Source organism: Globicephala melas, chromosome 8 (assembly GCF_963455315.2).
Source record: "Globicephala melas chromosome 8, mGloMel1.2, whole genome shotgun sequence".
NCBI classification, from domain to species: domain Eukaryota; kingdom Metazoa; phylum Chordata; class Mammalia; order Artiodactyla; family Delphinidae; genus Globicephala; species Globicephala melas.
The window spans coordinates 64,284,988-64,297,340 of record NC_083321.1 but is presented as its reverse complement, the minus strand read 5'-3'; the positions used below and the strand labels follow the sequence as shown (position 1 = coordinate 64,297,340).

At 37.1% G+C, this 12,353-nt stretch overlaps 1 protein-coding gene across 2 annotated transcripts in view; it reads left to right on the top strand.

The window, feature by feature from the left end:
• The window catches only part of CTSC (cathepsin C), a 40,873-nt gene that overhangs the window by 3,286 nt on the left and 25,234 nt on the right, over nt 1–12,353 (top strand). Inside the window, exons 3-4 of one of the 2 annotated variants that reach the window (XM_030835856.3) lie at nt 4,781–4,865; nt 6,528–7,117. The exons of the other annotated variant lie outside the window; for it this stretch is intronic. Coding sequence (XP_030691716.1) covers nt 4,781–4,865; nt 6,528–6,538 — 96 coding nt within the window. The 3' untranslated portion in view covers nt 6,539–7,117. Of the gene's footprint in view, nt 1–4,780; nt 4,866–6,527; nt 7,118–12,353 lie in introns of those variants that run through there. 2 annotated transcript variants of the gene reach the window in all.

The window sequence follows — 12,353 nt, the reverse complement described above, 5'->3', positions numbered from 1 at the left end:
TAGGTTTAAAAAAAGTACATGATCTATATTCGAGTATGTATGATCCATCTCTATTTAAATTTACATTTTGGTAAGTATGACTAAATTCTTTATTTTCTTTATAACTACATCTTTATTTCTAATTGTTGCCTTAGTCACTTGGCTTTGTACTGAATCTGTTGGAAAGATAGGGGTTTTTTTAATTATCTTGAGGTTATTATACTGTCCCTCTTATCATCGTTTGTTAGCTTTGAGAAATTGACCTAAATGACTCATTGAACTAGTATAATGTACTAAATATATTAATGTGAATAATTTATTTGACTAAAGTGGGACAGAGATGGAGAGCCTTGGAGTTACTCCTTGGACTAATGAAAGCAGAAGGTAGCCTGGCCAGCCCAGCTTGTTTTCTTCTCTCACTAGGGAAGAACTGTTGTCCATTCTTACGGTCTTACACATTGCTTCTAATTGCAGACACACTCTAAGGTAAAATACTTGAGCACAAATTGCAGTCCATCCCAGATATCCTTCTGAAGTTGGAACATTTCCTATTAGCAGGGTATTAAATGGTTTAACTGAATTGAATACGCAAACCTGAGACTAGCTGTTTCTTATTCTAAATAAAGTATAAGTAAAGACAGTTTTTCATGGGTTAGTGTCGGTAGCCTTTAAAACATCTGGTAAGCGTTGGCCAATTACAGGAATTTGTGGGAAGGTGAGGGAATGATTCTGTTAAAGATGATGAAAGACAAAGCACCAGGAAAAGACTAATTTCTAAATTTATTGTGATCGTTCATGTGGGTTGTGGCTTAATCACTAACTAGGATATGTTGTTAACATCTGAGCCAACCAAATTTCTAAGAATAGTAATGCCCAATTTTTTTTTTTTTTTTTAACTACGAGGACCCCTTCTTAATTGAAAAAAGAAAAGAGAGACGGGAAATGTTGTCTCCCCTCACCTGGATTGGCTGTCTGATATTCAGCTGGTGGGAACCAGTCCATCCATGCTGGCCATTGAGGGCCAGCAGTCTGTTTTATTAGTTGAAGCCCATGCTAGACCAGTTATTAAATATTTTTAAATATCTCCCCTAGATACTATGTATTTTTAAAAATCATAGCAGTATCTGTATGAGTTTTAAAAATTGTAGTATGTATGCAATAAATGTGATTCCATCTGAATATAATTCTTGGTCTGCATATTGATGAGCCTAGGGCTTTGTAGACCTTTGTAGGTACTCTGTTACAGTCCTTCAAAAGTTCTTTGCCTTCAGGTGGGGAGTGAATTGCCTATGGAATTGAGGCACAAGGAAAGAAATATTCAAGACGGTTGTTACCATGTACCTTCCTCCTTCCTCCACTTCTTCCTCTTGCCCCTGCTTTTTCCCACCTCTGCCTCCTCTTCTCCTTTTGTTGATACAAAATAGGTAATCGATATTTATTTAAAACATGAAAAGGAAGTAGAATTCAGTTGAGAAATACGTTGCATAAATTACTTAAGTACAAGATAGGGTGTAGTATATAAATAGATGAGTGCATAGTTTTACCCATTTGGCTTAGAAGACTTTTCATTCTTCAGTTCTGTAGAATTGGAGAAACTGGTGGTGGAACTTCTAATGACACCATTACTTACCTGAGACATAATCAGAAACAGGCAAGGGCAGTTTCCCTCCGGTAATATTTTCCCATCAGTCTGTCTGCTCTCAGCTTGAATAGGAGTCCGGAGATGGTGGGGACAGAGGGAATGGCTGGTAGCTGAATGAGGAATCGGAACACTTCTTTGTACAGTTGACCCTTGAACAACACAGGTTTGAACTGCGTAGGTCCACTTATACAGAGATTTTCTTTTCAATAATAAATACTATAGTAAATATATACACAGTCCGAGGTTAGTTGAATCTGCAAATGGTGATCCAGGGTTGGTTGATTCCTTAGATGTGGAAACCCGTATATTGAGGGCTGACTATAAGTTATAGGTGGGTTTTCAACTACTTGGAGGGTTGGTGCCCCAAACCCTGCGTTGTTCCTTTGTTCAAGGGTCAACTCTATTTCTCTTTAAGTCACAGTATAAGCAAATTTGGTATTTTTCTGTAGCCTCAGAACATTAGTTGCAGATCAATAAAGGCTTTTTAAAGCCAAATGAAGTTGTAAGTGTTCTCAACCATATGTGGGAAGAGTCAGTGTATACACTGGTTGTAGGGTAGAACCCTACCTGATCATATGCTTCTGGACAGCATTCGTTTATTAGGAATAAAAGTAGAAGAGTGTTCTTCTGCTACTGATTTCAGTGTATTTTTTAAAGTGTTCATTTGACCAGAACCATCATCAGGACCATGTTTTCTTTTCCTCCTAACAAATCAGCCACTCTGGTCAGTAGTTAGATCATGTGATAAGGATCATAATTTCAATAAGCAGAGCAGAACGTACACAAGATACTTGATTTTAAACTTTCTCTTAACACAATCAAGTAGTTCCAGATAAACATATTTTGCAGAGTGATAAAATGCCATGTTCTTTTAGCAAATCCAACTGAAAAAGTAATGGGGAGTAGCAGAATTTAACAAATTTAAGAAAAATGATAAAGTGGAGTTGACTTTACATAATAGGGCAGTCAAACACTTTTGGAATGATACTTGTTAACATAAAAGGCTTGCTGGATTTTACCGTAAGCCTCGGGGTATTTCCTACAGTGGTGCTGGGGAATCCATGCTGGGTGTGTAACTCAAGAAAGCTCACCTATTTAATGAATAAAGCATGTGAGATTTTTTTCCTACAGATTTTAGAAGTATCTTTTAAATGAAAAATAATTTATTTTTAAAAAAGAACAATTATCAAGATATAAGCAGTGTTTACTATTCAAGTTTAGGCGCCTTATGTAAACTACGCCATAATCCACTCAACCTACTGCTATTGCAGAAGTATCTGACAAATTTTTGCCATTTAGACCCTCCACTGTTATTCTACAAATCAGTTGGATTTCCAGGAGTCTTCCTTAATTCACAGCAGACCCTACCACTTGTTTCCTTTTGCCCTCTTCAGATATGCTTTCATGAGGTTGTTTCTTTGAGTTGTTCCTGCTAGTTTGCTGAGCGGGTGTTACATGCAAGGTATTCTATTAGGTTCCTGCTCCGCCTTCTGTTCCTCTGTTCCCCCAGATCAGCCTGCAGCTCAACAGAACAGACAGCTTCCACATCATTCTCCCTGAATGCCAACTTTGGAGCAGTTGTGACACCACTTTTATCGCTAGGAACTTGCTTTTATTAAGTTCTACTTATTCAGGCCTCACCTGGAAAATAAGCAGAATTTTTCATGAATTGAGGTTCTTCGACCTTTTTTCCCTTGGTTTTAACGGCTTAAGAAATTGGGAGTGGAGTGGGGATGATTTTTTTTTTTTTTTTTTTTTTTTTTACATAGGACTTCAAGCTAGATAAAAGCTTGGAAGGAAATCTTGACACTGGAAATTTATACATAGTTTGCGTTAGGCAGGAAGCACTAGGTGTATATTTTTGAAAGACACTTTTTTTCTACTCAACTTCCAGCATAGATTCAGTTATCAGAAAACTTTGGCGGGGTTACAAACTCACATGAATTTAGGGCTCACCCAGGCAAATACCTAAGCATTTAAAACAACTTTTGTAAAACAATAAGGAGTTATTCAACCTATGGCAAAATGGAAACTTTCCTAGAGATGTTCAGATTCAGTTTTCCTTTAAAATAATGCGCTGGCCAAAATAAAAGACCATCTGCACAAGCCAGTTTCTAAGACTATCAAATTTTAATAGCATTACCATTTGATTATAATCGGCACACTCCAGTAAATTTGCACCCTTTAAAAGTAGCTGCAGATGAAAAACAACCAACCTCTTGTATAGAAACACGCAATGTAACAAAATAATGTAAAGGATGTTTGATTACGGCTGACTTTGTGATGGGTGGGTAAGCAATTGTTTTTTTCTTCTTTACACTTCTGTGGAATTTGTTCATTTTTTACCATGAGCATGTATAAAGCTCCTCTACACCGTCCTCTACCAAATTGCCAAGGAAGGAAGTGGTATGAAACAAACTCAGCTTCAAAGAATACCCTCAAGTTGCATAAGCTTTCTAACCTTTTACTGTTTCTCACTTTACTTTCTCTGAGGCTGTAAAAGGGGGCAGTAGCGAATGAACTCAGATTTTATTTTGAACATTAAGCTACTCAGGGGCTGAAGAAGATGCATAGAAGGGAAACTAGACTCATTAGGCTGAAAACTGAATTTGGGGATAGTTAAGCAGACTTCACTGATTTCTAATTGAGTTTTTGTTTGGGACCTACCAGTCTTTGTAGAACTATAAGCTAAAAACACGACCGTGAGTATTTCTAAAGCAGGTTGGTACTCAAAACAAGAACAGTATGTTGGGAAATCCATACCAGAGGATTTATTTACCCATTTTGTGTGCTAGTGACTTACAAATTTCAAGCTTGTCACAACAGTTAGAAATGTGAATCATGTGTTCCTACAGTAAAGGATTTGGGAGTCTCTCGCAATTTTTCTGTTGTGCCTTCTGGGTTCATTTTTAAGATATAACAAACTTTCAGAATATTTGTTATTGGGATAGATTTACCTGTTTTGATACAGATTCAACACACCAAGATGAGTTTGTCTTTTTTTAAAAAAATAACTTGATGTTTACTTTTAAAAGTGTTTAAATTGAGGAAAAGAATCAGAAGTTAAGCACTTAACACATGTCTGGGTATTTGTTTTCTTTCATGATGTTGCTTAATCTCAACGTAATGACTCAGTTTTCCATTGTAAACCCTTCGTAGGATGTCACTGATTTTATCAGTCAGTTTTTCATGCAACTGGGAACTGTGGGGATATATGATATGCCACACCTGAGGAACAAACTGGGTGAGCTCCATTGAAATATTTTTAACTTTCTTACTAAAAGCAAGCTTCCCTCCTCCTTGGTGGCTTATAAAAATTAATGCTTATTTACTCATCAGGGAGAGGAAGATGGAGAACAGAGAGATTATGGTTTTCTTATAGATTTCTTGCTTGAGCCTGCTTATTTGCTACTTCTTATGTGCCTTCACTATTTATTTTCATGTTAGTATGTTCTGTTTGCACACATCAGATTAGCTTTCTCAAGCATGATGCTTATAACGTAAGTGGACATGAAACCAAAAAGATAAAGACCCAGTTAAGGAAAGGTTGGTTCAAATTCAGTTCACATCCTTGAAGTAGCTATGCTGCCTGAGGTTGCTCATTCTTTTCTAAAAAGACTCAAGAGGGACCCATGTGAACCATGGCATTTTAGTTGTCTTCCAGTAGAGAAGGTGGCTCTGCCAGAGAAATTGACGTACCTGTTAGTCATCCCTTTGAGACATCACCTATCATTTTTTAAACTGGTTCCTTCTCAGAACAGACTGTTGACTAGGGAGAAGAGGATCTTTTTCACTCTGTACATTCTCCTCACACTTTCAGAATAGATGTTTTAATCATTGCTCTCTCTGGATCCATAAATTGAGATGTCTAAAATTTTGATGGAAAAATGGGTGGTTAGAGAGAAAAAGTTAATAGGGACTTACCCTCCCTTACATTTCATATAACAGATTTTCCCCTTTCCCTTCCTCTTTTACTTAGCTCTTAAGTAAGGAAGTGAGATATGAAAAAGGGAACTGGGGCAAGTGTTGAAAGCACCAGAGCCTTATCCTGTATCAACGTTTTTCAAACTGTTTAATGGGCCAGCGGTGGCCCACACATGTGCCAGGAAGGGATTACTCATAAGTTGTATCGCTTCATCTTGTTAAGCTTTAAAGGTTGTTCTAGGCAGCCACTAATAAAACATCAAAGTGAAAATTAGAGCTGAAACCAATAAGCTCTTTCTTCTGAATTTATTTCTGGTAATTGAGTAAGTGTAGACTGCCTTAAATAGTTTTCTTTCAGAACTTCTCACAATCTTTAATATACTGTATGGTGATAGCTGAGAAGGGAGATATGATAGGAAGGTTTTCTAAAATAAGTTTACCATTATTTCCTCACAAAAATTTAAGGTATTCTCAGAATGCAGTTTACAAAATTCTGTCTTAAAACTTTCGTTCTTTCTCCTTATTAGGGAGATGCTTCTACTAGCAGAAAAGATTGACCCTAGTATTTGATCTGTAAATGGGATAAATAGCCTTGTACCTAGAAACATTGATCCAAGTAGCATTAAGCCTGCATTTAGAATTTGTAAGGCGTATATGTTATTATGTCTCGGTTGCTAGATTAGCCTCTTTCTTAACTACATTTCAAAACTATATTAGGCTTATTTGGTAGCATTTAACTTAAAATGCATCTGCATGTGCTTCTTGAGCATGTTGGCTGCATGCACGATATGTATTGCTTAAGCATTCAGCTGTTGAGAATGGCGGCTTTTTGTGAATGTCTTAAATAGCATGAAAAAATACCTGCATCTGAAATACTAAATACTAGTATTTTTTTTTCACTTAAAGAAATTAATATGTTTAAATTTTTAAGAGACAGTATGATCTTTGTTGGCTTGTAACTCTAGTTTTTATTGTCTTTTAGTTATTAAATAGAGCATCTGTTGAGGGGCTTTTTTAAAACCACAGCCAAAAACAGACTTTGGGGCTAAGAGGCAAGAGGCAGAGCAGCATGCGGCAGTGGACCTACCTACCTCTAACAGCTAGCAGAGGCCTCTAGCAGCTACAGTCCCTTCTGGAGTCTTTATGTGCATGTAACATACAAAGGAGTCCTGGTAACCTACCTCCAAGGCAGCTGCCCTCCTGAACACTTCCTTGGAAAGCAGCAACTGCCATTCTGGAATGTGAACAACCAAAGACCAAGCAGGAAAAAGAAAAAAAACCTGGAAGTCTTAGGTGGCTTCGCCCTTCAGCCTTTGAATAAAAGGAACAATATGCAACATACATTTCTTTCTTATTTTCTCTTTTGAAAACTCTTCTGTTGAAATGATTTTTTCAGACTGCTTTTAGGACTTTACTTATTTGTTTTATTTTGTTAACAGTGCAAATTTTACTCACAGTTAAATGAACTTCCCAAGTGCCTTCTCTTTCTCTAATTACCTTGAGGAGCCCCGACACCTATTATAAGAATAAAATTAGGCTTCAGAATATCTTGAGATGTACAGATACATCATGGGTGGGAAGATGGTCCCAGGGGGACATGTTTGGGGGAGGAGGCTTTCTGAGATAAACCAAACGGCTGAAGGGTCTCTTTTTATAGATCATAGATCTGCAGTACCCCTGCCCAGAAAGATGGTATGATTAATACATTTTTTTTTTTTTGGTGTTTTTTAAAATTAGGTGCCAGCCTTGTGCTAAGAACTTGACATGCTTTATGTTACAAAAATCCCATGAAGTAGATATTACTAGCTTCAATTTTCAGATAGGGAAAAATTAGTCTCATACAGTGCTTAAACTCACACAGCTTCTAACTGTAGAATTATATGGGCTATTTGTCAAGTTTGTTTCACAAACAAGTATTGGTACTTGAAGTCACATTTTGGGCAGGTTTTCTGGTGAATCATAGTCTGTAAGCATCACAAATGTTAGTTCAGTGCACTGTATTGGCTCTTGTTGAAATTTTAGGAGAAGAATTGGCTTGAACCTTAGATTTCCTTACCAAATGAGGCTACTGACTTTCTTTCCTAAGCCCAGGTCCCTTATTCAAGACAAAAATTTACTTTTTCCTTCTCTTTATGGTTCTCCAAATTGAAGGAGAGTTTTGTAACCTTCAAGTTAAGTACCCTTGCTAAGTTTACTTTTCTTTTTTTTTTTGCGGTACGCGGGCCTGTCACTGTTGTGGCCTCTCCCGTTGCGGAGCACAGGCTCCGGACACGCAGGCTCAGAGGTCATGGCTCACGGGCCCAGCCGCTCCGCGGCATGTGGGATCCTCCCGGACCGGGGCACGAACCCGTGTCCCCTGCATCGGCAGGGGGACTCTCAACCACTGCGCCACCAGGGAAGCCCAAGTTTTCTTTTCTTAATTACACTATTGTTCAAACTGATTGCTGTCTTTTAGGTCTTTCCTGTTAATAAACAATGGACTAGTCTCCTCCTCATTTGTTTAGAGCTGATTAAACATCAGCCTTGGCAAACCAAAAATGTGGGGCTACACCTAATTCTTATTGTCTGGGAGGACTTTTCTGCATCCCTTGAATTGCTTCTTGAGTGGAAGAGTCTTTCTCTAGATAGTAGGTTGTCATTACTTTATTGGTTCAGATAATTATTTATATCATTTGAGAGGCACTGGTCTGCTGTTCTGGGAAGGTTATATCTTATAAAAACTAAATAAGAGTACATCCGACTGCCACCTGGATACTTTCTTCTCTCCTGATGATTCTTTTTTTTTTGCGGTACGCGGGCCTCTCACTGTTGTGGCCTCTCCTGTTGTGGAGCACAGGCTCCGGATGCGCAGGCTCAACGGCCATGGCTCGTGGGCCCAGCCGGTGAGCGGCATGTGGGATCTTCCCGGCCCGGGGCACGAGCCCGCGTCCCCTGTATCGGCAGGCGGACTCTCAACCACTGCGCCACCAGGGAAGCCCTATCCTGATGATTCTTTGTCACTCAGGATCTTGATGCCACCTCTGTGAAATTCCCCAGCTTTCTCCCTTACTGGGAGGAATGCTCTTATTTTGGTTCCAATCGTACTTTGCAGGTATCTCTGCCCTGGTAGTACTAACTCTGCTGTAAAAGGAATGACTTGATAGCGTGTCATCTTCTTCCAGACTGAAGATCTGTGTATCTTCAGCACCTAATGCATGTAGAACTTTATCTTGGAACTTTAGTTTGGAAAATTATCCACATTTCTCTCGTCTTTTCAAAGACTTCAAAAGTAGTACCAGCTTACAAAGAATTAATTCTATAGGGTTCTAGAAGCCCAAATCAGGAACGGTGCTATGTTTATATTTTTGGTCCTCTGTTCTAAAAAAAATATGAGGTTACATACTTACAGCGTTCTGTAAGAGTTGTGTATTTTCAAACTGATTGTCCGGATGTAAATACTGACAAAGCAACCAATGTGTATAAGAATATATTTAGCAAGGCATCTAAAATCACCCCTACTAAAGTGTTTTTTTTTTCCCGTTTCTTTGAGTATCTTTGCATCTAAATGTTTGGTTTGATTATGAAAGAGAAAACTTGGGTACAAAATTGCAGGTATTTGTGTTAGTAGGCCCCATAATAGATTACTGTTTAGCATTCTCTGTTGTAATTGCCTGTTTGTCCTTTCCTCTGGCCTTTAAACTCCTTGAGGGCAATGATCAACGTTGTATTAATGACCATTTTATTCCTTATGTATAGTTCAATATGTGATAAATAATAGGGCTTCAATAAATATTTGTAAGAGAAAGAAAATTGAATAATATACCATTGTGTTGTTCTGTTGTTTTATTGTTGTGTTTCTGAAAGTATTTTTACTTTGTGTCCTTAGAGGCTATGGTAGACCCTCAGGCCATAGTTTTTGAATGACTTTGTAGAAAACAGATGAGACTTTAACATTTTATTCTGCTTATATATTATATTTTAATTTTTTGTGTGAGACTGTAGGGGCTAAGATAAACCTCAGAGTTAAAAATAGTAAAGTTCTAACTTTCAGAATTACTAAAAAGTAAATTAGCTGTCATGGGGAAATAGTGAGCTTTATCTGTGACTGCAGTGGTTCCCCAAAGCCTGGATAACCAAGGACTCAAACTAGCCTAGGGTGCTGTGGGCTGTGCCCCCACCCCCTCCTTAAGAAGCACCAGCTAAAGGTTAGAGTCGATGAACTCTAAAATTTCTAACAACCTTACAGTTTAAGAGATTATGAGCAAATAAGTGAGGAATGAGCCAAGGGACTTTGTCTACCTTGCTGGGTTTCAAATTGCTGTTTTCTGAACTAGTTCTGGAACATATGTTTTGGTTTAAATGGAACATCTTTTCAGCCCTGGAAATAAATTTATGGTCCGCCATTTTCATATGTAAATCTGATTGCCAGTTCCTTCAGTAAAATGCTGGAGGTTATTTGGTTGCAACCACCGCAGCAATTTCCTGGCAGTCTCACAATTCATTAAAATTCAACTTTTTAAATAAATGGTTAAGTCTGGTTAGTGGGCAGAAAACGGAAGCTAATCCTTGAAACTGCCAGGGAAGTTTGTTTCTGAGGTAAGATGTGACACTCTTGGTTGGGTTGGAAAAATATCAATTTAGCAAAAGATGCCTTCTTCTCCTTTGTTGCCATCTAATGGCTTCATTCACACTCCAGACCTGACAGCAGATAGAAGCAGTTAATCTGCGCTTACGTAGACATGTACAGTAAACAAATGGCAAAAAATTGAATTAACACTCTTTGTTCTTCAGTATTGCTGGAATGTAATCTCTCTATATGTGTGGTGTATCATCAAACCATTTAACTTCATGCAAGGTGTTCTTTTCTGAAATGGTGAATGATATTGATGGATTAGACCTAGATGTCCAAATTTTTAATAGGTATTCCATAGTATGTATACATACATTTAAAAAATTATATACATGCACTGCTATACTAACATGTTTGCTATCAAACATGAAATAATATTAAATGATTAAATATTTGATTTATTTATTGTCACAAAAACATGTCCTGCCAAAATATATCTCATTATGATATTCTTTGGAAACAATGTAAAACTATGTTTCATTATCATGATTTTGTTTCCAAAAGCAATGTAAGGATTTCTGTTACCCGTCATTTTTATTACTGCCAATTTTCAACATTTGGAAACAATTTTCTAGTTAAAATGTTTCAAGTAAAGAATTTTAATTTTGACACATTTTGTTAAAAGTATGAAAGTGTCACTGGTAGAGTTTAGAAGAATTACTGTTTGGTATTTAAATGATGTTTGGTGTTAAATGATAATTTAATGGGCAAATTTTAAAACGGAGACATTTGCTTTATTGATAAAACAGATTAAAAAGTGAATACCGCAACGCTGGAACCATTTCAAAACATGTTTTCAAAAACTCATACCAGGAATAGGGCAAATGTAAGCTTTGTTGTTTTCTTATATTTACATCATTAGTGTTTGCAAATCCTGGTTTCTTTGCAAGTATTATTTTAAACCACATGTTCATTTTGTGCGAGTTAGCTTAATTACATCAGATGTACGTAAGTGAGTTTAAGCACGCACATGTAAAAGGGAATGTGCTGTGTCCTGACCATCTTTAGGCAGCATACTGCACATAACAGGTGAACATCTGACATTGGAACTGAGTGGGGTTATCAGTGTTGCTTTGTATATTAAATAATAGTGGAGGTTGGTTTTCAATTTTATTTCTATGCTACAAATAGAAATCGAAATTATAAGATTTTTCTTTCTGATATTTTAATGGATTGTCTTCTCATTTTGGAAAATTACTGGTTGACAGGATAAAACCCGTATCAACTGCTCAGTTGACAGTTTGGGCTAGAGTATCAGTTCTTTGACAGCATGAGTAAAGTCTTAAATGGCTTTGTATCCCATGTGGTAACAGTTGGTAGTGTTTATATTGTTACTTGTTCAGTGTTTTATAACTTTTTAAACTCTTCATACTTCAGTGTCATCCTTATTCTCAATAGGAATCCAGTGAAGTAGCGATCATTCCCATTATCAGCTGAAGAAACTGAGGCTCCTTAGTTGCGACTTGCTCAAGGTTACATAAATAAGTGGCAGAACAGGGATTTAAAGGGCAGAGTCCTTTTTCATTAAAGTACATTTTTCTCATAGCTAGTGCATTACATAAAGGAAGTATTCAAATATTTGCTAATTGTAATCAGGAAAACAGTGGAACAAAAGGTATAAGTCATTCCCCCCCCCCCTTAGTGTCAAAAAGCAGTTGAGAAAGAGATCTGGGATAAATAACTTAAGTTCTAAAATATCCCAACCTTTTCTTTTTCAGTTGGTTAACATTAGTAGGTAATTGGATGGAATTGGAGAATTGATAAAGTGAATGGGAAATTGAAGACAGGTGGTTTCAAGAATGTTTGGCAACCCAACGTTAATCTTGAAGAAGCAAATGGAGAGTTACTGAATCCTAGTAGTTTTCTAAACCCAAGTGCTAGGGTTTGGAATTCCTTCAGATTTTATGCAATTATCTATTTGTTGCAATAGAAATTGGCATAAATGAATAGAAACTTAAACTATGCCATCTGTGCAAGGCAGTATTCAGAGACTGATGTTTATATAAATAAAATAAATGAAAACCCTTAGGAAAAAAATTAAGCTACATTTCAAGCTGGATAGTGTGGCCAAAACTTCAACTTCTTAATTGGTAATAATGTCAGAAATCACAAAAGATGTATTTTACAATAGCAGGAAAAATGACAAACATTGAGAACATTCAAATCAAGAAAATAATGGGGGCACAGTGTGTGGTCCTC